Consider the following 26899-nt stretch of genomic DNA (forward strand, 5'->3'; position numbering starts at 1 on the left):
ACACTTTGGTTGCTTCCATGCCCTGGCCACTGTGAATAATGCTGCTATGAACATCGGTGTGCAAATATCTTTTCGGATATGGGTTTTCAAGTCTTTGGGGTAAATACCCAGTAGAGGGATTGCTGGATCATATGATAGATCAATTCTTAGTTTTTTGAGGAACCTCCATGCCGTTGAAAACTTCTTTATGGTATCATTTAACTTCTTCTTTCTCCTATATTTACCAAAAACTGGAATTGCATATAAATGTTTGATTATACACAGATTAAATATTTGGTCAAAAATTTGCCATAGGTGGTGCTGTGTGTTTCATATGACATCAGAAAGTATATATCTAGGTGTCTCACTATTACTGATGCTAAGACTGATCAGATTTTGGCTGCCTCAATCAAGAGAGTTATTTTTTTTAAGCTATGAGAAATAATATCATGTTTATATGCTGATGGGCATGATCTTTGAGAGAGAGATACATACTGATGCAGAAGAAAAAAGAGAGATTTTCCAGAAGAATGTCCTTAAGTAGACAAGAATATGTAGGATCTAATGGACAGATGTTGGATATTTCAAGTGCTGGATGCAGCTGATTCATCCCTAGTAACAGATTATTTGGGCATAAATATAGGTAGGATAGATATCTGGGTACAAAGGCATGTGTGTAGAAGTTCTATTCTGGTAGCTTTTTTTGTCTCCATAAATAAGTAGCAAGTTCATTATGGGAGGTTGAGGAAGAGGGAAGTTTTCGGGCGGGGAGGCGAGGAGTCAGATAGTCCCGTAGGAGAGTGGCAGATGAATTAATTGGAAAAGTAGTATATGATTGCTGAGATGTATTAATGAGCTACTTGCAGTTAGTAACCATGAACTTGAAGTGAAATCAGTAAACATTGCTGTGTGATTTTTCTCTAGATACATGCTTGCAGGTGTGGAATGGGACGAGTTGGTTTAACCAGGATTGGGATTTATCTAACCATATGTGATAAGAGAGGTCAACTTAACTATTGACTACACAATTTAAGCTGGGAAGGAAGGGAAGGAAGGATATAAAGGAAGAGAGACAGTGAGAAGGTGGAAGAATCAACCACAGAAGATTGTTAGAGTTGGGTACTAGTTGTCTCAACTGCAAAGACAAGAGTGGTGATTAGACAGGATATGACTGGAATCAAGACTTTGGAGGGGGTATATTTTTGAACATGACAAGATCAGAGATATGACCTTGGGAGTTAGCGGCTAAGGTCACAATCATTGGAGGAGAAGAGATCAAAGAACTGAGAGGAGATCAAAGAACTGAGAACTAGAATGTTTCTGTAGGTAGATGTTAATGTCACCAGGAGTTATGACAGAAATAGTGTTGGAGAGAATTATAGTGAGCCAGGAGCTAAAACATTCAAGGACCTGGGTGGAAGAGAAGAGCATGGCTAGATGTGAGGGTCCAGAAATAAATTTTAAAGGAGCTCTCAGTCTAATTGCGCAGACCTATAAACGTCACGTAGGCTGGTGAGAGTCAGAAGAGTCAGAGTAGAGTTGTGTCAATCTCTGTGGGGTCAAGAAAGGCTTCAGAGTCCAGGTGATACTTGAGCTGGTGTGGGAGATTGAGTGGGTGTGCTCTCATATGAACAGGGTAGGAAAGGACATTTCACACCAAAGGAACTTTACATGCAGGGCTACAAAGGCATGAAAGAGCATGGGACATGTGGAGTGCAACAGTTGAGTCACTCTGGGTAAATTACTCATCTTCCATTTCTCAGTTTCCTCATTTGTAAAATGGGAATAGTAATGGTATCCACAGAGTAGGGGTTGGTGAGAAGTGATGTATATTTGTCACAGGTCCTATTGCAGTCCTTTTGGGCATATTCCTCCTTGATTATTTAAATAATACTATGAGTTAGGCTCAGTTTTTATTAGCTACATTTTACAGATAAAGAAACTGTTAGAAAGTTGAGTAACTGACCCAAGGTCATGTAACTGGTGAGAGGCAAAGTTTGAATTCTAGCTCAGATCACTCTAAAAGTAGAGCTCTTAATCTTAATTTCTAAGCTATAGTCAGTGCTTAGCACTTAGCTAGTACTAAATAAATGGTAGCTTTTACTGTTATGATTGCTAAGTCTCTCACCCGGAAAGTTGAAGATTCTGTTACCACTTCTGTAGCAGTGGTATCTCATGAGCAGCAGTGACTATTTTGGAAGGCTCTCATCACCTACAATAGATCTAGACTGACAGTTATACTGCTTTTGTTTTAACTGGTTGATCTTTGGAAACCAAGAGAGAGGAGTGATGTTTATCTTCTTAGAGGGCCACTTGTTCTAAGCAGATGCAGTTGATGTGAAGATCTGGGTTTGCTACACTCCTCTGATGTCTGTGCGCTGAACCTAGACAAAAGTTTCATGTCCCAGCAGCTCACACATTGAGGGAATGGCAGCAAACCAGCATTCACAAACAAGAGGCATCATCCAAAGAGCAGGAGACTGCCCACAGTGTTCCCTGGGAAGCTGCCTAGAAAGAACCTTTTCCATCAATGATGCCTGAGGAAGCATAGACCTCTTAAAAGCTGGCAACTCCTCCTCATTCATTCATTCAGCAAATTGTTATTGAGTGCCTACTATGTGCCAAACACTCATTTGGGCATGGATGATAATAGCGAAGAAGGCTGATGAGGTTCTTACTTTTGGAATTTACATTTTTAGTAGAAGGAGACAGAAGGTAACCAGATAATAATATGAATGCAAGCATAGTTACAAACTCTCGTGCCACAAAGAAAACTTACGTGACATGAAAAGAGGAACAGCTATCAGAGACATTTTCTGACTCTACCAGAAGGCCGCCGGGGAGCCAGTTCTCTGAATTCTTAAGGGAAATCTTGAATTTTTTGACAAAGGACAGGACAGAATGGCACCTCTCACTTTTGCCCCGTCGAGCATGCCCACAGCCTGCCTGCATTCCTCCTGGTTATGAAAAACTGGGATTCCCCCAGCTTGAACCCCAGGCCTTCAAGGGAAGATTTCCTCCTAGTTCATGAGATGAAGCCAGTTTATAACCACGGAGGCTTCCTCTTAGTTCTGTTAACGCTGCATGTCCTAGGACAGGCTTCGAGGCTAGTCCAATGTTGTATATCAAGTTGATACACAAGGTTAAGGTATATTTTCAATATTGTTCCCAATAGTTTTGCCTTAATTACTCAATTAACATTATAAGAATAATAAAGGAAGTCAAACTGAAAGATGAGACTTCATCTCTTAACAGTTTGCTCAACAGTTGTCATGTCTCAACCATGTACAGTTTTTCTCTATATTTGGATGTGCATAACTTTTACTCACGATGATAACCTTTTCTGTTTCACCTTTTTGTTTTTGTTAAGCATTTTCTTTCCTGTTGCTACTTAAATTCACACACAATTATACATTCTATAAGGTGGATGCAATACCATTTAATTATTTTCCTGTTGATGAAAACTTAGCTGTTAACTTTAGGTTTTTTGCCATTATAAATTATTTTGAAATTGAAAACAATTTTTCTTTTTGCACATGCATACTGCTTTATAAAACTCATTCTTTATCCCATTAATCCTCTTTCAGTCCTCACTACAACTGTATAAAGTAGGGAGTTATTTTACATGTGAAGAAACTGAAATGTATACTCTTTGTCCTTTGAATTATTTGTTTAGTTTTATTTTGTGGAAGTATGATAACTTGGTTAATAGTCATGAGCTCTTAATTTTATGGCCTGATAACTTTCCAGAAGGGTTAAATTCATTTTTATTGCTTCCTCAAAATATATCAATTTCATTACCATCTGTCCAGCAGTGAGTATTATCATTTTGAAAATGATAATGAAAATGGCTAATGTAAATTCAATATACCTTATATATCTTAATATTCCAGTTGCCTCTTTTGAGTTTCTCTAAAGATTAATCATAACTTAATAAGCTTGTTAATTATATTTTCTATTTTGTGATTTGTCTGTTCATGTTGATTGCCTGTTTATTTTGAGAGGCTTTTACTGTATTAACCCTTTGTATACCTCGACTCTTGTTTTCCTTTTTTATTACAGCATTTTTTATTGCATAGAAGTTGGAATTTTCGTGCACTGGCTCTATTAAACTTTTCCTTGTTATTTTTCTACATTCCATCAGAAAGAAGAGCTGACAGATAGAGAATTATGATTTTATCTTTTAAAAATTATATTTTTATTATATTTTTCCAAGTCTAAGAGTAAGGCATAGAAATTTTAGAATACACAAAAAATTACAAAAAGTGAAAACACTCTACCAACCAGGGGGTATTTTTTTTAATCCTTTCTCTTCCTCACATACACATTTTAAAAAAATGGTTTTTTTTGTATTTAGATAGTATATTATACATAGTTTATAGCCTACTTTTTTCAGTCAACATACTGATTATTTAATCATTAAATATTTTTTGATAATAATTTTTTAGAAATCTGTGTAGATTATTTTGGGATGAACTGACTCCTCTCTCCCTCTAATTGCTGTTTGTATATCCCTAACCTGTGACTAAACAATTCTTTCTTCCCAGATTGATGTGTGATACCTGCTTTATCTTTCTAATCTGTTCTTATCTAGTATCAATCTATTTCTAGGCTGGTTGTGCTGTTGGTGGCTGGGTCACTGCACTTGTAATAGTCTCTTGTCTCTCTTCATCTGAGCTCTTGGACTTCCTGGATTGAGCCATAGCCTGGGCCAGGGCCCACAGTGGAGACTAGCAGAGGTGCCTTTCTATCTTGTTAATTTTTAACGTTGCTCCTGTAGGAAAACAGCTCATAAGTCCTCTGTTATTGTCTTCCTTTGCAGATGTTTTTTCATCATCCTGAGAAAGATGAGCCCTGGCCTCCGGACCCAATAAAGCAAATATCCTCCCATGGAGAATAGTGCTGGATCCTGAGGACCTAGAGGGCCTGTAGCTCCAGGTGGATTAGCCAGAAGCAGGTAGGAAACACCTGGAGGTGTGGGCTCTGGAGGCAGCAAAGGGGTATATTCCTAAGTTGAAAATGGTGTGGTGGCATGTACTGGCAAGGAGTCACTGGGTCTCAATGTCTGGCTGTAGCTTTGCTGTTTCCTTTGTGGACTTTTTAAAGTTCATTCAGTGAGGGCTGGGGATAGGTGGTTTGCCAATTTCTATACACTGTCAATGTCAGATTTGAAGTTACTTTGTAAATCAGTCCACCTTTTCAAGCCCCACTATGTGCCAAGCCCTGCATTTGGAGCTGCACATGTAGTGATGGGTAGACCGAGATGGGAGCCTTACTTTGGCTGGTATTTTCTTTCTGTGGATTCAGTGTTGACTTGTTCTCTTCAGGTGATAATGTGAGTTGTTATCGTATTCTTCTAGAAGTCTGGTGCGGTGGAAGGATTCATTGATACAGTCCCATTCGTTTAATAATCCCTTATTGAATGCTCGCTTTTTTCTAGGCACTGTGCTGGGCACTGGGGTTTCAGAAATAAGCCAGGAGGAGTTTCTATTTGGCAAGGGTCAGTGTGAAAAGCGAACATTGCCAAACACTGAGTGTGAACAGCACGAGCAAGAATAGTGCTGAAGGGAGGTGGGCTCCAGAGGTGGTCAGAAGCAGAAAGATCATGCTGTCTGATTGCCAGGCAAATGGACTGAGGGGGAGATTGCAACAGTGCAAAAGCCTAGAAGCTTAAGAAGTCAGTCCAGGGTGCGATGAGAACATTCAAAGCTTGGTGTGTTTTCCCAAAAATTTGGAGAGGAAAATTTGCTACTCCTTTCTTTCAGTTTGGGCTGCTTAGATGAAACTTCTTCAGTCCCTGTCTCTTTAGAGCAGCTTCAAGACCCTTTCATGAAGCTCTAAGTGCCTATGTCCAGAAGCTCCAGCCAGCTGGTGGACTTGGGGCATCATTAGAGGGTGATGTCCAAGAGAGTCAGAGGCCCTGATGTGAGGATTCAGATGAGTGTCCTGAGGTTGCGATGGGGCCCAGGGCCTTAGGCTGAGGCTGTCTGAAAGTTGCAGGACTGTGTTGTGCCTGGCTGTTAGGCTGAGCTCTTCTTTCCTGGGAAACTCAATCTTGGAGAGCACCAACCAGCTCCTTCTGAGCCTCAGCTCTTTAGACAATGAATCAGGTCTCACCTCCCTACCTCCTATTTCATTTCACTCATCCACATACAAGTTAAGTCCCAGTTCCATCGTTTCCAAATCGCTGATGCAACTTTGAAAACGATTAACATTTATAAAACCTGAGTTTTTTCAGCTATAAGTGTAGGTAATAAAATTTGCCCTACTTATTTCACAGGCTTATACTGGGTCTCATAAATGAGTGGTAACCCCCCCCTCCCCCACCCAGGTAATGGCTGCTGTGGCTCTCATGGTGAGTGAGGTGGTCCTTCTGTGATTGTCTGGTGACTGAGCTGTCTCTCTAGTGACTATGATTTCTGAGTCCTGTTTGGTCAACACTGACGTTTTACTGTTCTTTATCACAGATGCCTGTCCTTTTAGTGAAAAGACCATGAACTTTGAGAGTCAGAGAGACCTGAGTTGGAATACTGATTCCAGCACTGATTAGCTATTGACTTTGGAGAAGCCCTGTAACCCTACTAAAGCCAATTTCTTCATTTCCTCAAACGGGGGTATTTATCCCATATCTATCCAATAATATCTATCCCATAGTGTTTTAGTAAAAATTAAATGAGATATTGTTAGTAAAGTATCTATATATATAGTAGGTACTTCTTAAATGCTATTTTCCTTTCTCTATTCTTCAGCTGTCATAGCCATGCATTAGCTGTGTTGGGTGTCTGAGGAAATCGAGTTCCTTAGTTTTCTGATGATACAACAAGCCTTCCCTCTCATTTCTTGATCTCATGTTTGAATTCTCCCTCTATACATTTCATCACTTTCAAAACTTTAGCAGCCCAAGGCAGGAACCCATCCTTCCCAGAGCCACTGGTTCCTGAGGTCTCAGGTGGTGGGAAGCACTGTCTGGTTGGTACTGCCAGTGGGTTCCAAGAATGGTCTGGATGTTTCTTAAAGAGTCTCGGGTGAAGGACCAGAAGCTCAGGTTGATGAATCATGATCAGTGCTCCACTCTGTCATTGTTCACTGTCCCATATCACCTTCATACGGCCCTCATCTGAGGGGCTGCTCTCTGGTGTCTGTACAGAACACCTCCTGTGCCCTTACATTTACCTCATTCAAGGCCTGATAACACCATCCCGTTTGGTCCTCCTATCACTCTGTGAATTAGGTAAGGAAGAGATGATTACTCTGCAGAAACTTAGGTACAGAGAGGTTAAAAGGCTTGCCTAAAGTCACCAAAAATGGGGATGAGAACCCAGGTTTCATGAATACCCTGTCCAGTACTCTTATCACCATTTACCTGATATCTATAGGAGCGGGCTCCATGGGAGGGGACTGTAGACTCCCGTGGGGTGATTGCTTAGACTCATTGCAGCGAATAAACCCAGTTATTTAGGAAATAATTTAATGTTTTTTAAAAAATACAGACATTGTTTGAATTCAAACTGCTTTCATTTCCCATTCAGGTACACAATACATTCTGGGAAAAAGAAATAGATCTTTACCCTGACATAAGGGGAACTATTCAGGCTCTGTTTGCTTTGTAAAACTTATTTGCCAGAACTTTCAACACTTCTGTACAGGATGCAGTAAGAAAGACATGGACTATGGAATTTAGTGCACTTGGACTGGAACCTCAATGATATCATCTACTCAGCTCAGAACTTCTTTTAACTACTCAGAGCCTCACGTGTCTAGTCTATAAAATGGAGATTATAAATGGCTAGTGAGGGCATTTCTGCACAGCCCAGGAGACACCCTTTATATTAGACTGTCATATACATGGTACTTGCTGTACAGCACAGTGCCCTGGTTTATGGTGACATTAAATGAAATAAATATCTGTGTGCTTAAGGTATCTTTGTTTTCATTTCCTGAATTGGTCACTTGTCTAATATCTTATCAAGATTTGCTATCCTTGACTGTAAAATAACTCATCTTCCTGTTGCTTGATAGCACTCTTACATAAAACTCCATAAAACTAAATGTTATGTTGTGAAACTCACCCTTGCTCTTCTTCTCACGTAGGAGTCCGATACCACAGCCTTAGAGAGATGCATCACAAAGCTATGGCATTGTCTATGGCGAGAGGTCTCTTTCTGGCAACTTTAAAAGGATACTGGGCCCCTTAGGATTTTAGCAAGTTTTGGGGGGGTGGGGGGGGGGGGTCTTAGGAGGTAGACCAGTTAGCCTGCTTTTCCTTTTCTTCTAGTTTTTCAAACATACTTGCCTTCATTTAACAGATAGGTCCTAGGAACTGAATTATGTGTGAGATGTGATGCCTGATCTCAAAAAACTCAGAGTGCAGTTGGGGAGCTAGACCAAGACAAGAGGAAACTAAGATTCAGAGTATAAAAAGGAATAGTGGGGAACACAGAGAAGAAGAGAGTGTCTGAGGACAGCTTTCTATGTTCAAAGCCCAAACTAAGGGTGATTTTTTTTTTTTTAAAGAGGTGCAGAACTGTGAATGGTAGACTTGAACTGGAGATCAAATCTCATCACTTTAAACCCATTGCTCCGCCCATCACCCTGCCTCTTCCCAATTATACTTGCATATTTTCTTTATATCATTTTTTGCCTGTCTTACTTTTTTTTAGGCTTGTTTTTCTGCTCAGAACAGAGTGGCTTCCTTGAATGAATCTTTCATTATGATTCACACCAACCTGAAAAAAAAATTCAGCTGCTGCGTGTTAGCCTTTCTCCTGTTTGCAGTCATTTGTATGTGGAAGGAAAAGAAGAAAGGGAGTTACTACAATACCCTTAAATTGGAAACCAAGGTGGTGAGGAGTTTGGAAAAACTGTCCATAGGGTTTGGTTCCCAGCCTGCACCTTCGAGCAGCACCCAGGATCTCCACAGGAATAGCCAGGCCCTCAGCAGTCCCAAGGAACGAGTCAAGACCAAGCTGGAACCCTTCTTCCAGGTGTGGAACAAGGACAGCTCTTCCAAAAACCTTATTCCCAGGCTGAAGAAGATCTGGAAGAATTATCTGAGCATGAACAAGTACAAAGTGTCCTACAAGGGACCAGGGCCTGGTGTCAAGTTCAGTGCAGAGGCCCTGCTCTGCCACCTCCGGGACCAAGTAAATGTATCCATGGTAGAGGCCACAGATTTTCCCTTCAACACCTCTGAATGGGAGGGTTACCTGCCCAAGGAGAAAATTAGGACCAAGGCTGGGCCATGGGGCAGGTGTGCCGTTGTCTCGTCAGCAGGATCTCTGAAGTCCTCTCAACTGGGCCAAGAAATAGGTGGGTTCTGGGGTGTTAAGATTATTATCTGAACCGCTAGTGATCATTTGGAGTAGCTGGGCATACAGGCAGCACTAGAGACTGTGGTATATCTCTGTAGACTAGCAGAGCAGGCCCAGGTCAGTGTTTTTCGATTGTGAGCCAGAGGTGCCACGAGGTCAGCTAAAAGGGTAGGGATCCGGTCTCCCAGGATCTTTATCAATTAGAATAGCTTTATTTTTATTTGTTTTAAATATTGGTATTCTACTGAAGATTTCATTTGAAAAGTTCTACTGATACAAATCAGCAAAACACTGTAATTGACATTGAAACATAAAGCACAGATCTCTATTGTACCTTCAGTTCCTGAAATTCACAAGTTACCTCTTCTGACCTCAGCTACCTGGGTAATTTTCAGCTTTCCTGTTTGAAAATAATGAATTAGAACAGAAATTCTGAATATCAGTACTGTGAACCACCTTCAGGAGTTCATGAATTCCTAAAATTGCATGCTGAAATGTCTGTGATTAGGTGTGTATGATGTGTGTATGTGTGTAAGTCAGTGCATTTTTTCAGAGTGAAAGTCTATAGCTTTCAGTTGATTCTCAGAGGGGTTCGTGACCCAAAAAGGTTAAAAACTCACTGGTCGGAATGTATCAACTTGCTTTTCTTGAAATCCTTCATAGTTAATAAGGATAGAAATCCTATCCGTTCTTTTAAACATGGGTACAGCACAGAATTACAGGTTTGCTTAATACTCTTTACTGCTCCTATTTTGAGAGAATGTATTTTCCATTATTATGAAATGAATCAGCCTAAAGAAAGCAAAATACAGGAAGCCTTGCTCTCTGTCAGGCTCTGGAAGGTACTGGAGCAGGTGAGGTCATATGTCTCCTTTTTTATTTCTTGCATATGAGTGCCAGGAAAAATAGTCTGAAACCAAGCACAGGCTCTCAAAAGTAGAAAAGTAGAATCAGATTTGAATCTCTAGAGCAGAAAGAAGTGGTGAGATCACATTTTGTACCTCCTCAAATAAGCAGCACTTATAATAAAAGCTGCCAAGATAACCAGCCCCACCTCTCCCTACTTTGACTTTTTTGGTTTCTTTAGGACTTTGTTTTCTAGAAACTACATGTGAATGGTTTTCGTTCATCCATAATGGAAGTATGTTTCTTTCTTTCTTCTTCCTTTTGTTCTACAATGGTAATGTTTAGAATATTCCAGGTTAGCTGATTCTCTTCTTCATGTCAAGTTATCATTGTCTGCTTGGCTGGGACTGTGGTAAAGTTTAAGGTAGAGCCTGATACTTCTATAAATTGGAACTATAATCTTTATTTTTATGCACTTTATAAAAGTTTAGTGATTTAAGTAAACATTAATTAAAATAATCTTTTTTTCTGTAGACTGCAGTTCTAATTTTAAATATGTATTTCCATGGAAAGACTTTAATCCTAAGATATAACAAAAATTGCACATTAGTCTTCAAATGCTCTACCTTTTATAAGATATTTCCTCTGGGCATTTGGTCTAACAAATATTTTAAGGAATTCCTTCATTTATTCTTTTATTCATTCATGGATTCATCAACAATACTTAACAGGAACATATAAAGGCTACATATAGACCTGTGAGTATCAGGTAGCACGCTGGGCCCATAGTCTTCCCACTATACCTGCGCTTTGTGCAGCCTATCCTCAACTATTGAACACATCAGATGGTTTCAATTGTTTGCTCTCACCAATAGTACTGCTGACAAAGTTTTGGTGTAGATAAATGACTCTCTGGCCCTTTGTCAGTAATGGGGCTAGAAGAGAAAGTAGATAACTTATGGCTATATCTCTGTCCATTGCAAAATCGTTTCCCAGAGATGTTGGATAATGTACTGTGTCACCAACAGTCCCACAGACCAACCAATGGTAGACTCAGTCACTTTTGATTATTTCTGATACATATTTTGATACATGTAAACTATCTTAGATTTGTTTGAGTTTTCATTTCAGACAATAGCATATTTTTAAATTAGTTGTAACTAATAAAAGTGACGTTTATTTTGTACCTGCTGTGTGTCTAACATGATTTGCTTGCTCTTTTCATCCCCCTAGCATTCCTGGGAGGTAGGTATTATTATTGTTCCTATTTGATGAGCCAAATATTGAGGCTTAAAGAGGTTACACAACTGGTGAACAGCAGACTGGGCCTTGAAACCTGGTCATTGACTCAAAGGTCCCATACTTAGCCTTTCTGCTCTTGTGCCTCATAGTGTTTGTTAAGATGTATCCCTTATCAGGTTAAAAAAAAAATCCCTTGATATTCTTGCTAACTTGCTCTCCTAGAGGAAAGGAGAAGAACATTCTGAGTTGAGGCAAAAGCAAGGGGCAAAGGGTGCATGGGAAACAGTACAGAGTGTTTTGGGCATCATGAATAATCCCGGGATGTGTGTTCTCATGGAGTACAGAGGGCTGACGAATGAGATCAGGAAGGTGGCCAAGGGCTTAGCTCTTAGAGAATGTTGACAGTCACGATAAGAACTTTGGGTTTCATTTTTTTGGCCATGGTGGGCCCTAGAAGGCTTTTGAGCAAGAGTGATGAGATTCTGTGCGTTTTGGAGAAATTTATCAGTTCTCTGAGTCCTTCTCTAATGAGACTGCTATATCATCTCTCTTTTATCAGGGACTATCGCCACATCTAGCTGAGATGGTCCAGCACTGTCTGAGCAGAGGTGGTGGTGGTGGAAAAAACAGGTCTGATTTGAGAACCATCATGAGATAGAGGACACAGAGCTTGGTGTCTAACTGGAAATGACCTTCATTGAGAGTCAGGAGCCAGAATTTCTAGCTTAGGAGCCAGCTATAGCATATCGCCCGAGAGCATGCTCTGGAGAGAACAGGTTCTGTCTGGAATACGCTGCATCTGAAGTATTTGCCGATTTCCCTGGATAGATATCTATGCAGTTTGGTATTTGCTTCTAGAGAAGGGTCAGAGTGGCAGATCAGATTTAGTAGTTACTTGTGTTGAGGTGATAGTTGTAGTCCAGAAAAGGGCTGATGAGAAAACCTAGAGAAAAGTTTACATTTAAAGAACAGAGACAAGCAAAAAAATTCAGAAAGGCCAGTGAGAAGGGCTGGAGGAGAACTAGGAGGGGACCATGTGATGAAAGGCAAAGGGGGATGGAGTTTGGGCAAGTGGATCTCTTGGGCAGAGTGAGGACTGAGAAGACACCCTTAGATTGTGGAGGTCAGAAAGATGACTGTTTATGTCAAGGTCCAGCAAACTTTTCCGGTAAAGGGCCAGAGAGTAAATATTTTTGGTTTTGAAACCCTACAGTGTCTCTCACAACTACTCAACTTCTCTGTTTATGATGTAAGAGCAGCCACAGGCAGTAGGAAATGAATGGGCCTGGTCGTGTTCCAGTAAAACTTTTCAGAAACCGAGGACAGGTCAAATTTGGCCCGTGGGCCATAGTTTGGCAACCCTAACCTATATATTTTGTTTTACTAACTAGAATCAGAATGTAGTCTTCCACAAATGATTATATGATTTATTACGCTAATTTGAAAATATAAAAACTGTATGGTTCAAATTGTGATAAAATTTCTTTCATTATAATTTCTAGCGATTTAGAGTTACTATACCTGGAGGCAGTGGATTTTGATGTGTTCACAAATTTACTAATGAGTTGAATCTGTTGAATCTTCTAGGCATGCAGTTGTGTCATGTGCGTATATGGTGGTACGTTATTTCTTACTTTCCTAACTTGCGTCTTTTTCTGTTCTCTAATTCTAAGTTAAAGGAGAGCGGGGCCCTGTTTTCTACAACAAGGTTTGTTTGCTGAGATCCTGGCAGCTGTAGGTTTCGCCTTGTGATTTCCTGGAGGCCTATTTGAGTTTGAAAGCTTTTAAGCCTTTAACGGCAAAGGGTGGTTTGGTAAACAAGGATCCTATCTCCTTTCTTCATGAGCCCAATTTAGTGGCCTGTTTTAAAACTTTCTTCTATGATTGATTTTTTTTTTTTTCTTACAATTAAATCCAAACTTTATACCTGGCTTCCACAGCCTGTGTAATCTGGTTCCTGCCAACTTCTTTAACTGCATCTTTTATTCTTCTTCTCACTTGTCTCCAGCTAAGTCTTTACTCTCTCCTTGTGGTCTTGACACTGTTGTGTCCTTTGGCTGAAATATACTTCCCTGGGCCCTTCCCATTCCCAGTCACTCTTTGGGTCTCAGCTCAGAGGCATTCTTTGAATCATCACTCTATCCGAAGGAGATCCTGTAGGGTCCTTGTAACATAGCTCAATTTATTAATCAGAGAGTTTAGAAGGATCTGCATTTCTAGTGTGATTATTATTGATCACTTTCGAAATCAATGACTGATTCTGACAAAATTTGTTGCAATCTGAGTTGTGAAAGATGTACTTAAAACCTTATTTGCAGTTTAGTGTACCTGCCCTGTAAGCTGATAAAGTTTGGACTATGCACATGTCTTGCAACTTTCAAACATTTTTGATAAGATTTTGCCCTAGGATTGAATATAGGGTTGTTTTAGTGAATGAGATGTCTAGATTCTTGAGGTTTAGTACATATGTTAGAATTGAAACCAAGAGGGAGGCTTTCATCCCTTAATTTTGTGGGTATTCATTCTCCGTTCAGATCATCTTGTATTGAGCCAAATGCCCTCCTCCCTCCTCCTCCTTCTTTCTGCTGAAGCCACCTTTGTGGATGAAGAACTACCCAAAATAAACCCACACAGAGAGAAAGAGGTCCACGGAGGACTGGGCCGACTTCCATATCTGTGCAGATTTCAGTGGTGAACCGTAAACTTGCTTGGTCAAGTAAGGTTGGGATAAACTCTCATAGGATCACAGAGGCTTAGGGCTGGTATGGATCTTAAAAGCTATCAGTTCCCTTCCCCATCAAATTGCTGGCCAATATCTACAAGTCTTCTAAACTCTGCTTAAATAGCTGTGACGATAGGGAGCTAGAACCAGGACGTGAGAAGTTTAAGATGTTCTGTTTGATCTTGGCTGGATTTAGGATATTATTTCTAACAAAGAGCTTTTTTTATTTTTAAATGAAAAATATGGGGGTTTTGTTTAGCTCTGTGACCTTCTGTCCCATTTCTGCCACCACCAGGTTTGTGACCCTTCCTGGGCTTCAGGTTCCTAAATGGAACAGTTAGGAGGTGGTCTCATGAATCCCTCGCATTTGCTGAGTGCTGCATAATTTTCATAGTTCTATGGGATGCTTTGCACTTGTGGGTTAGAACAAGCTTATGGGAGTGTCTTCATTTTTCTGACAGGGATAGAAGTATGGCCTACTGGTAATACCAAGACAGTATTTGGTTTTGCTCCTTTCGTAACTGGAATAGCGATTCCACTGGCCCTGTTCACTTTTCTACTATGGCTGGGCATACTGATGTTATTGAATGGATTTTGAGAATGGCGCTATATGAACCTCTTTAGCCCTTATAGAGGCCGGACAGACGGGTGGTTATCTGTCTATAAACTTTACCTGATTGTACCATACAAATATGATAATTTCTTCTTGAATACTACAATGGGATAAAAATTGGAAAGTATTATTTTCTTGCCCCTCCCTTTTCTTTTGCTTCTCCCTCCACACCTTTCTTTCTGCATATTGCTGGTACTCACCACCTCTTTTCTTTTTCCTTGTGGTTTATAGATAATCATGACGCAGTCCTAAGGTTTAATGGGGCACCCACAGCTAACTTCCAACAGGATGTGGGAACGAAAACCACCATTCGCCTGATGAACTCTCAGGTAAAATTTCTTATGTGTGGATAGGGTTGTTTTGAGGAATAAGTGAGAAAATCCATGCCAAGCACTAGGTACCTGGCACATACGTCAGTAAACATTAGCTACTCTAATATGTAAGTGTGCAGACACTGAGATGAGTGTGAGGATACAATAATAAGCAAAACAAACTTGGTCCTATTCTTGTGTTGCTAACAGATACAATCAAATAATCATACAAAGAAATTTAAAGTTTCAACAGCGATCTACAAAGGAGAGGGCCAAGGTGGCACCAGAGCCCATAAGGGAAATTTTCCTTAGGGAGGGAAGTCAGAAAAAAGCAACGAGGTAATGCTCAGCTGTGTAGAAAGAGAAGGAGAAAACAAGAAGGGTGAGATGAGCTTTTTAAGAAGAGGCAAAGCATAGGTAAGGTCACGTGTGGAAGGGAGCAGGAGTACAAGGGCCTAGGAAGAGATAAGTGTATGTGGGGGTACGTGTGGTGAGAGATGAGGCTGAAGGCAAGAAGGAGCCAAGCCATGGGGCTGCATTTAGTTTTCTTCTTTGTGGCATAACCGAATTTGCATTTTGTAAACATCCCTGGCTTCCAAGTGATCAGAAGCCCTGCACTGGACGGAGAGACACAGTTTGGAGGCTTTTGCAGGGCTTGGATTAGAAATGGTGTTAGTTGCACCAGAATAGAAATGAAGATGCATGTGAGAAAGGACTGGATTTTGGAGCTATTTGGTAAGTGTAGTCAACAGGTTTTAGTTTGGGATTTAGTTTGGGATTGGATGTGAGAGGTGAAGGAAGAGAGGCCACATGTGTAACTGGGTTTCTGGCTTGAGTAACTGGCTGGCTAGAAGTCACTGAGACTGGAAGTACTTGAAGGTGTTTTGGGTTGTGAGGGCTAGGGTCAGCTAAGAGGGTAGAGATCAAAAATATGATTATGGATACAGTTGATCTGAGCTGCCTTTAGATATCTGTGAAGAGATGTCAAGTAGGGATCTTGAGGCAAATGACACTGGAGTTCAATGGAAAGTCTGAGCTGGAGATAAGAATTTGTGAATTGTCGATATCTGTGTGGCAATGAAACAGTGGGGCCAAATGAGAATACTAGGGAGAGAGTGCAGAGAGAAGAGGGGAGAAGTCCTATGCAGGGTCTTTAGGTAGTGAAGACAGTGGATGCTGCTAAGGGGCCAATTGAGATGAAGATTGAAAATAATTTTTTTCTCTTCAACAAGATAGAGGCCGCTGGTGACCTTGACAACAGCTATTTGGGAGAGTGCTGAAGCCAAAGGCCAGATTGGAACGTATGGAGGGGTGACTGGGGAAGAAAAATGTGGACAGTTCTTTTAAGAAGTCTGGCTCTGGAGAGCAAGAGAGAAATAGAGCAATTGCGATAGAGAGTTGAAGGTTCCAGGGCCAGATTTTATTCTTTTCGGTTTTTAGATCGGAGAGAATTGAGTACGTTTAAAAGTCAATTCCCATTGACTTTTAAACATACTCAAAAGTGCAAATATTGTATGATTCCACTTATATGAGATAAATGAAGTTGTTAATTTGTAGGGACAGAAAGTAGAATGGTGGTTTCCAGGGCCTGAAGGGAGGGGAGAATTATCGTTTAATGGGCACAGAATTTCAGTTTGGGAAAATGAAAAAGTTCTGGGGATGGGTCATCGTGATGGCTGCACAACAGTGTAAATGCACTTAATACCACTGAGCCATGCACTTAAAAATGGTGAAAATAGCACATTTTATGTTATGTGTATTTTACCACAATAAAAAAAAGTTGAGGGGAAACCAGTTGATAGAGACATAAACTGAATATACTAAAAATAAGAGATAATAAGTAACTGAAGGGGGAAAGAGGGTTGATCCAAAGCCCAGGGGAAAATTAACCCCAGGAGGAGAGAGTCAGAAGGAAGAAGTATGGGAGGGGTATAGCTTGGGGCATTTTATAGTGGAAGCAAGAAGGGCTTCCATTTTCTCGGCAAAGTGGGTCGTAAGGCCGTGTTGGAGGGAGGCTGAGGGGGAGAGAAGTTTTAGTAGAGGAGCTTTAAGCCAAGAAGGTTTGAAATTGTCTTGGGAAGAATGGAAGAGGGAGTAAACCAATGGAATGGAGTAGGACTTCCAGGCGAGGCTGGCCGTGTTGAGATTGGGGAGCATGAATTCAGAGAGAAATCAGGCTCTGTTTGATCAGAAGTGGTACGATCTGCAGATCAGTAGGTGGCAGCAATGAAGAGAGGGAGCATAGAGGAGCTCTGAAAAATTCTCTTGGGTTGGGGGGGCTACCACTTCTTGGGATCTCTTCATTGTGTTTAGTGAAAAACTAAATCACTTTCAATCCTGCAAAGATTCTGGAACTTTATTTAAAGCCAACATCAGGTTGCCTGGGAATTAATAGACAGACTTTGATCAGATTTCTCCCTCAGCACTTTCTACATGACTGACTAAATCAAGTTGCTTTATCTTTCTGAACCTTAGTTCCCTTATTTGTAAAAGGAGAATAAAAAAAGTTACCAAGCAGGGTCTTTGTGGGATGAAGTGAGATTACCAAGCACTGAGCATTTCACTCAGAGGCTGGTACATGTCAAGTGCTCTGTAAATGGCGGCGATGGTCACTACTGAAGGTCAAAGGCCTGCCTGTATCTGTTGGCAAATCACTGTGCCTTCCCAATTCCCAGGCAAATGGGCCTGTTGTCTCTCAGCAGGAATGGTCAGCTGGCTTGGGGCTACTTGCATGGTTCCCAGCAGAAAGGAGCTTAGACTTCTGTTAAAGGGTAATTTTTAGGAAAAAAATAATATCATGACTCTCGCATAGATATAAACATGGACACATGTTAAGAACTCTATTTTATTCATAGGAGAGAACCAGGCAGATGTTAACACTGGTTCGGAGGAAAAGTCAAAACAGTACAAATTCTGAATAAAGGAATGAAACTGTTTTTTTCTATGAGGTGGGCAGGAGGAGGAGGGAAGTCAATTGACACTATTGGGCAAGATTGAGTAAGCGAGTATGTACTTAGCTACAATTTTCAAAGAGTTGTAAAGTAGGTTCCATACATAGAATCAGAATCTGATAGGAGAAAGGGAATGCTGCAGACAATGCTTAGTTTTTCACTGAAAATGCAGTTTTCCCCTACACTTCCACATCGCTGTGTGATCTCCTCCACGGCTGAGAGAAGGGTGGCCATTTTCTCAGGATACACCATCCATGCTCGGTAAAGTCTTTCCTGGTCCTCCTCAGGCACACTGACCCTCCTTCCTCTCCTTCCATAAGTAGCACTACACCTCTGGGCTGTTCCTTTAACACCCTTGTCATTGGCAGCTCCGTGATAGTGCTTCTTGAGATACTGAACTGTGACCGATAACTTTCTATCATTGCCGTTTCTCATCTTGATATCCTAGGAAGCTGACCATCTATCCTGTCTATCTTTTGTCCTGGTTGGTTATCCCAGCTATTTTGTGTCTGTTTCTGTGAATGAGCAAACTGAGTCCCCACCGTTGCATACACAGAGCAGCTGGTACCCAGAAGTTGCTGAAGGACTAGCCGTTGCTTTGGTAAATTCTGCCTTCAAGCAGCTTATTCTCTTCTTAAATGGAGAGCTCTTCCTGACAGCAGCTGTCTTCTGAGGGTTGCTGGGCCCGAGTTTGTTCCACTCCCCACCCCTGCTCACATGGCACAGGACAGGCTTTTGTGAATCTAGGCTGTGACAAATTCACAGGAAACAAAAGGGTGATTTTCTTATTGAAAGAAGATAGCTTTTTATAGAGAACGGTGTCATACTGTGAAGTTTCAGCAGATCTATTCAGGCATGTATGTGCCAGCTGTTGTTATGAGATTCAACAGGAAAGCTATATATAGCTATACATATTTAGCTATATATAGCTAAATGTGCATCTTTAAATAAACTCGATTCTGACTTTAAGTGTGGGAAGGTTTCTTGAGACTCTGTTGAGCCCCTGATGTGCCCAGCGAGCCTGAGGGAGGAGATAATGGAGTAAGAAGGCCCAGTGGCCTCCTTAGAAGCTCTTGTACAGTTTGTGGAAAGAAAACCTACGTTCTGTGCATGGTTATAGTGTATGCTGACTAAATTTTAACCAAGACATTCTCAGATCACTTAATGGGGCTTATCTTGAGATAATAGCTGTTGCTACTTATTAAATACTTCTACTGTCTAAGGGCCATGCATGTCTTATTTCATTTGATCTTTATGACAACCCTGTGAGGTGTGATTATCAACCATTATCTTATAGGAAGACACTGAGGCTCAAAGAGTTTGTGTGCTCATCACCCAAATCTATAGTCTACCTCTGGTACCCTGTATTTACCAAACTCTTTGCAGAGATGATGTATTGTAAAGTTGTATACCTGAAATTATGTAAAGTTATTAAACAATGTTAGCCCAATAAATTTGATAATAAGAAAACGAGTTTATGTGAGTTGCTCTGGGTAGTACAGAAAGTACATAATAGCCATGGAATTTGGGTCTAGCTTTGTTTTTCAGCAGCACTATAAATCCCCTAAGCTCCAATTTTCCTCCTTAAGATGCTGACAGGTGGGTGTCTGTATAGGTGGTGGTGGGTGGGGTATTTTTCATCAACAGCAGATCTAAATACTGCTAGGGTGAGTGGGGAATGCCCTTGATGTAGTATTTTAGCATCATGATTTGGGAGCTAAAATTTAGACACGATGAATATCACGAGTTCTAGGACTTTTTTATTTTGGCCAGCAGACACAATCTAGGTTGCTGATATTTTTCAGAACCAGAGAATAAGCTGTGACTTGATATTGGACTCAGCTTATTTCAAAGCTCTGGGTCATATGTGGTTTTTAACACGCCGGAGCTTCTCTCAGTCATTTCCTCATCCATTGAGTGTGCAGACAGCTGCCCAGATCCCATTCAGTCAAGCAAATAAGCTGCCTTGTATGTAAGAAGAGCAGGAGAATGCAATGGTCTCCTCCCCTCAAGGGCTTCAGTTTAGTTGAAGAGAAAAGACCCCCTCTTACTTCCACTCCCCCACTAAGGCAGTAAAGGTACAGTGCAAAAGCAGAATATATTCTTTTTCTATGAATGTGACCATTTTAGATACCTCATATAAGTAGAATCATGAAGTATTTGTCCTTCTATGTCTGGTTTATTTCACTTAGCATAATATCCTTCAGGTTCATCCATGTTATTGTATATGGTAGAATTTCCTTCTTTTTTGAGGCTAAGTAATATTCTATAGCAACACATTGTTGAATGGTGATTTCCAGGGGCAAAGCAGAGATGGAGAGTTGTTCAATGGGTATAAAGTTTCAGTTGTGCAAGATGGATAAGTTCTAGAGATCTGCTGTACAACTTTGTGCCTGTAGTTAACAATACTGTGTTGTACACTTAAAATTTTTTTAAGAAGGTAGATGTCACAATTCATGTTCTTACCACACACAAAAAAAGCAGGGTGTACCTCAGTGTGGGATTTCCCAGCCTCCAGAACCGTAAGAAATAAACGTCTGTTGTGTAAGCTGTCCAGTCTGTGGTATTTCCTTATAGTAGCTCAAACTGACTAAAATAATACCTTAGTATGTATTTCCTAAGATTGTTGTCTCATGCAGCCAAAGTACAGTTATAAACTTTTTACACATATATTGGCGTCATACTCTTATCTAATCTGTCTGCATTCCACTTTGTTAATTGACGTAATAATGTCTTTTATGGCATATATTTTTCTTAGTACAAGATGTGGTTCAGGATCAGGTATTGTATTTAGTTGTTACGTCTCTTTAGTCTCTTTCGATCTAGAATATTTCCATAGCCTTTCTTTGCCCTTTAAAGACATTAACATTCAGCTTTCCCTTCTCCACATCAATCTAGTTGGCACTCAGAATTCTACTGTAGACAAAGCTTTCCCTTCTCCTCCATTTATTTCCTCCTTCCTTCTATCCCTCTCTCCCTTCCTTCTATCCCTCCTTCCCTTCCTTATTTCCTGTTTTCCTCTATTTATTATTGGTAAAAACTCATAGATTCCTATTTTTTCATTAGTTTATAATTCTTTCCTGTTCTGAATTACTCTGGTGTTCAAATTGTCCCAGATTTGGCCAGTGGGAGTCCCTTCAAGCTGGCTCGTTTCCCTGTGACGGGCATTCCCTCATCATTTTTTCTTTTTTAGCACTCCTGTACTTTCTGGCATAGCAAGATGATGTTCCAGGTCATTTTGTACCTATCTTTTGGGTGTTTAATAGTTCATGTTTGCTAATTCTATCCTGAATGTACACACAGAGTGTTTTGGATCAGAGACAGATTTCTTATTTAAATACCTTATAGTAAGTAAATGCATTACTCCCTCTTTGCATTACTCCCTCTCAAGTCCTTATTTGTAGGGCAATGCAATGAGAGCCAAGTTAATTATCCTACATGAGTAGCAAGATATTTTATATGCAAGGCACAGAATATAAGTGATCCCCCACACCCACTTATTGAAAGCAAAGGTAGCTATCCTCTTCCCCTCTTGAAAAGAGTCCCCTTCTTACTCCAGCCCTTTGATATACGAATAAACTCACCTAGAGATGTCTCTAAGCTCCCGGCCTCTTTCTTCCTGCTCCAGTTTTCCAGGTCTCTTGCAATATTTCTATATTTACCTGGACATAGTCTGGGCAATAACCATTTGGCTTCTTGGGGAGATAAGAAGTTTTATTATATTTTGGATAAGAGCAGGACAATAAACAAATAGCTACAGATTTTATTCTCACGATGTATAAAGAGTCTCAGGAATCTAGGGCATTTTATAGGAGTGTTGAAAGATCCGGGGAGGTTTTATTTCCCCATACTAGTAATTTGTCATTTTTTTCCCAAGGAGCTCTGGTTTCTTTAAGTAAAAACAGTACTGAAAACCAAGTCTGGGCAGTAGGAGTGTTCATGCCTACTGCGGTATCTGCTTTTTTGCCCTTTTAGCAGGTAGAGCTAGGAAATATATGCATGTGTATACACATACATATGTACACCTATATATGAACAATACATATATATATGTGTATCCATTCATTTACATATATAAATGCACATCTACATAGACACGTGCATATACATGCAAATATGCCTATTTCAGAAGTGACAGATTCACATTGATACCTCCAAATTCAGTGTATCCACAAAAAAGTACTTCTTGCCTTTCCCCTTCTATGTTTGTATTCTCCCTTCTTTCACAGTGAGAAGCCTGCTTCTAGCAACCTCAGCACATTCATTTAATTGCTCAAATCTATAATACATCTATAATAGTTTGCAAATGGCTTTGCATATCTGCACATAAAACAAACCTACTAGAGTTCAGGATGTTTGTAGTTCTCATCCACACCCTGTTCAAGACTGAGGTTATATAGTCAAATAATATGTATCTAAGTTACCTGGATCAGTTCTGCCTTCAGTTTCTCTTCACTGTAAATAATTTTCACAGCTTATTCTGTCAATCTTTTTACTTGGACATTATGTACTTTCCAACATTTACTTCTTCTAATGCTTTATAGTTTTGTCGATGACGTCCTGTGATGCTAGGCCCCTCTAATTTGGAGTTTGTGGGGGTTCCAATTCGTGGTTCCCTTCTCTCAGAGTATCTCCTGTCCAGGTTCAGTTTATAAAGGCCAGCCCTTCCCTTGAGGCCCAGAGCCTCCAAATAATTTTTAATATCTAGTCAAGACCCTTACCACCCCCTTGTCTGTCTTCCTATAGCACTAACTTGAATGTTGCCTACTACAGTGGGAAAATATCAGACGGACCTTGATTTGCATCACAACTCCATCCCTTCCTAGCCGTGTAATCTTGGCCAGTTACGTAACCTCTTGGAGCTTCCTTTTCATGCCCTATTTGGGGCTTGGAAATATTATGAGGAATAAATGAGAAGACGTTGACCTGGATTGTTGTGCGAGTTTTACAAAACTACTAAGTCTAGACACTATAGTTGAGATATACTGATATGTGTATACACACACGCACACATACACACACACAGAGGGAGGGTGTATTAGTTTCCTAGGCCTTCTATAACAATATACCACAAAGGGAGTGGCTTAAACCATAGATACTTGTTTTCTCACAGTTCTGGGGGCCAGAAGTACAAGATCAAGCTGCCATCCAGGTTGAGATCTCTTCCTGGTTTATGGATGGTTGCCTTCTCTCTGTTTCTCCACATGGCCTTTTCTCTGTGTGCATGTAGAGAGAGAGAGCAAGTCTCTTCCTTTAAGGACATTAGTCTTATCAGTTTTGGGCTCCATCCCTTTCGCCTCATTCCACCTCAGTTCACTCCCCAAATTCCCTACCTCCAGTATAGCCACATTGGGGGGTAGGACTTCAACATATGCATTGGAGGGAGGGGGCCCAATTCAGTCCATAACAGGAAAAAAATACCAACATATTCACAGTGGTAATATCTGAAGAATGCAATTACGGATGGTTAGTATTTTCTTTTATATATATGTGTGTGTATGCATTCTTTTCTTGTATTTTCGAACTTTTTGCAGTGAGCATTTATGACTGGAAAGGTTACTTTAAACAGGTTGCTAAAACAGCAACACTCCATGTCCCTGGTGTAGTCTTTTCCTGGCAGGTGTTCTTTGGGGATCTGTTGCTCTGGCAATGACTTACTCTCCTCACCATGAGATCCCCTGGGATCCCTGAGCTCAGGTCAGACTGCATGTAGGTTAGTACAGGTACATTTGAGAGGAGCTTTGTTCTCTCCCAAGTCCCTTCTGCTGCAGTTGGAAAAATAACAGACTGAGATGTTGTCTGGGCACACACAGCTGGGCACCTGGGCAGGGCCTATAGGAAGGTAATGTCCTATAAATAAGGCACCTGAGGCCTAGAGAGAAGAAGTGACCCACCTAAGACTGCAGAGTAAGTTAGACACAAACAGTCTCCCAATTCCCTGAGTAGTTTTGAGGCTTTTTTTTTTTTTTGAGAAACTCTTGAATCTCACATAAAGGGCCGCCAGAGTCATGTTCATTTAAGGTTGAGGGGTGCTTTAAGGCTTCTCCCCTTTCTTGGTCCCAGCCCTTGCCACTTTCTGTTTCTCTTTTCGGGGGTAAAACTAGCATTTATATTTCCCTCTTCTCAGTTTCATGAATTACTTCTTCATTTGGCTCAAGTAGCTCAAGTGAATGACATTTGCCCACTGTGTATGGTGAGAACTAAAGGTAGCCCAGATCCTGAGAGTGCTCTGGCTTGATTAGATATCTCGTGGCTCATGAATGCAGCCCTGTGGGAACAGAAGCTGACCTCCTGGCTGTGCCTCCAACTCACCTCGAAGCCTCAGACAGTCTCTTCTCTTTGCACCTCAGTTTACTCATCTGAAAATGATGGATTTGGATGTAGTCTCTCGAGGATGTTCCAGTTGTGACACACTACAACTCAGACAAAAAGCAAAATTCTCATGACACTTCCATACCCCTCATCAAGTGCTTTCTTTGCCATTTCCTTGGAAGAGGCACTGGTGTCCTATTCGACCCTCCTTGTGTGAGGCAGTGCGGTGTGTGGATTAGAAGTGTGGACTCTGGAGCCATGCAAAAGGGCTTCAGTTCAGACTCCTCAGCATACTAGCTATATGGCTTGGGCAAGTTACTTAGCATCTCTGAGTCTGTTTCCTTATTAATAAAATTGGGCATATTAATAATTGCCTCCTAGGGCTGTAGTAAAGATGAACTGAGATAGTATATGAAAGTACTTGGTTTGGAATAAGCAACATTAAATGGCATCTGTCGTTATCATTGCTCTTATCCTTTGTCATAAAGGTGAAAACTTTGTGTATCTCTCTTGAGATTTTTGAGGACAGTAAAGCCACAAATCCTGGGAAAGTCTCAGGGTGCCAGAAGATGTTGCCACTGGCTTCCTGATTGGAGTACTAAGAAAATTTCTGGAGAAGGGCTCTGGCAGGAGGAGACATTTATAAAAATCCCAGTTATCTCTAATTCTCATGAGTATATGTAAATCACCTGGCATCAGTACTCTGCATAGAAAAGCATAGCTCAATATGCCATCTGGTTTTGAGGGGATGGAGTGGGATGGGGGTAGGGAGTGAAGCTGTAGAATTCTGTCTTGGAAGACATGTATAGAATAATGGGAGGGAGGCCCACTGTCCCCTGGGCCTCACTGTCACCAGCTCAATCTTTAAAAGCCCCATCTGCAAGGATGCCTGCTCCGACTTTAGACTACAGCATTTAATGTCTGTGCTGTGAGTTATAGTGTCCCCATGGAAAGAGGATAGAAGTTAAAGTTGGAAGACATGGGTTCCATTCCTAATTCCTATGGCCTCTCAGCTGTGGAAGTCTAGGCCATTTGTCTCATCTTTGAACTTCAGATTTCCACTCCGCCCACACAGGCACATACCAATCGCTCTTCTTTCTATGTTCTCACTTTAGGAAATAGCCTGAGGTACAGGAGTCACCCTTCACCCCTTTTTCCTTCACTTTTAACGTCCAATTATTCTGCAAGTCTGCAACTGACAGTTGTAACTCTTTTATGCTTCAATTATTTCTTATTTAGGCTACAATAGCACCATCTATCTGGTTTCCTTTTCTCTAGAAACTCTAGTCCAGAACACTAGTCTGTTCAGATCCTTCTTGCTTAAAAGCCTTCATGGTCCCAAAATCCGTTGAAGAAACCGTAAGTTCCCTGGCGTGGCTCCTGCTTACATTTCTCTGATCTTCTCTAGTTCTCCCTTTGTATCCGAGCCACAACTAGATAACCTGCAATTCCCACACAGGCTACTCACTGTACTAACTAGAATTAGGTTTGGATGCAAACGACAGGAATACTCTGCCTACCCCTTAACACTAGGTTAAGATACAAATATATTTCTCTCTCATGTGAAAAAAACCCCAGAAGTCCAGAGGTAGACATTCCAGAGCTGATATGGTGTTCCAGAGTTTTGGGCACCTAGGCTTCTACTACCTTCTGCATTTGTCATTCTACCATGTGACTTCTACTTCATGGTCCAACATGACTGCTCAAGCTCCAGCCATCACATCCACTTTAAATCAGTAGAAAAGAGGAAGGAGTAAGGAAGAGCATGACCCTGGCTTCAAGGACACTTCCTGCTTACACACCATTGGCCAGACTTGTCATATGACCATACTTAGTTCTAAGAGAGGCTGGGAAATTTCTCTTTCAGGTAGTCTTTATTTTAGATAGCCATGTGTTGAGAGGTAAACATCAGAAGTTGTTATTACCAAGGAAGAGAGAACGGCTATTGGGCGACACCTAGCTATCTCTGCCACATACTCTCACATCTGGAGATTTGAGCACATTGTTTCTTCTGTCTGGGACAGCTACCCTCTCGCTGTCACATTCTCCTGGGTTGGCCTATTCTTGTTTGTCCTTTAATACTCACTCACCTTATGGCCATACTAACCCTGGCACCATGTGACTGCACCTAGTACAATCTAACAAACCCTGGTCAAGGCGGGCCCACTACCAATATTCCTTGTCTCAAAGATATACTGAGGAAATGAGATTATATTCTCCTGGCTTCCAGGGCCTTCCTACATCTGGAAGTAGGTATGGAGATGAGGTTGCCAAATGACCCTAGAGGCTCATGGCAAATTGCTGTTTCTTGGGTTATACATAGACCATCCACCTCCCATAGATATTCTTCAGCTACCACAGTGACATTGATTAGGTCTCCACCTTCTCGATGGTGAGTAATTGAGGTGGGGAGGAATTACTGTTTTAATTCTTGGTTTCATTTTCAGTCAGTTCTTGATGTGATTTGTAATTTGTTCTTCTCAGTTTCCACCTGGGAAACATCACCCACCTGGTTTTTAAGGTGAATGTGTGATGGCTAATCTCATATATCAGTTTCGGCTTTCTTAAGAGAGACCTGGCTTTGTTCATCGTAAGCCTTCAGAGCCCCTTTT

At 40.9% G+C, this 26899-nt stretch overlaps 1 protein-coding gene across 4 annotated transcripts in view; it reads left to right on the forward strand.

The window, feature by feature from the left end:
- ST6GAL1 (ST6 beta-galactoside alpha-2,6-sialyltransferase 1) overlaps positions 1 to 26899 on the forward strand; it is a 104148-nt gene that overhangs the window by 69278 nt on the left and 7971 nt on the right. For 3 of the 4 annotated variants that reach the window (XM_039850794.1, XM_039850795.1, XM_039850793.1), the window contains 3 exons: positions 4802 to 4936; positions 8640 to 9288; positions 14945 to 15042. In XM_039850794.1, the coding sequence (XP_039706728.1) occupies positions 8691 to 9288; positions 14945 to 15042 (696 nt within the window). In that variant the 5' untranslated portion in view covers positions 4802 to 4936; positions 8640 to 8690. The remainder of the gene's footprint in view (positions 1 to 4801; positions 4937 to 8639; positions 9289 to 14944; positions 15043 to 26899) is intronic. The other variant, XM_039850796.1, reaches the window with a different exon arrangement.

Source organism: Pteropus medius, unplaced genomic scaffold (assembly GCF_902729225.1).
Source record: "Pteropus medius unplaced genomic scaffold, Ma_sr-lr_union100, whole genome shotgun sequence".
Taxonomy (NCBI): Eukaryota; Metazoa; Chordata; class Mammalia; order Chiroptera; family Pteropodidae; genus Pteropus; species Pteropus medius.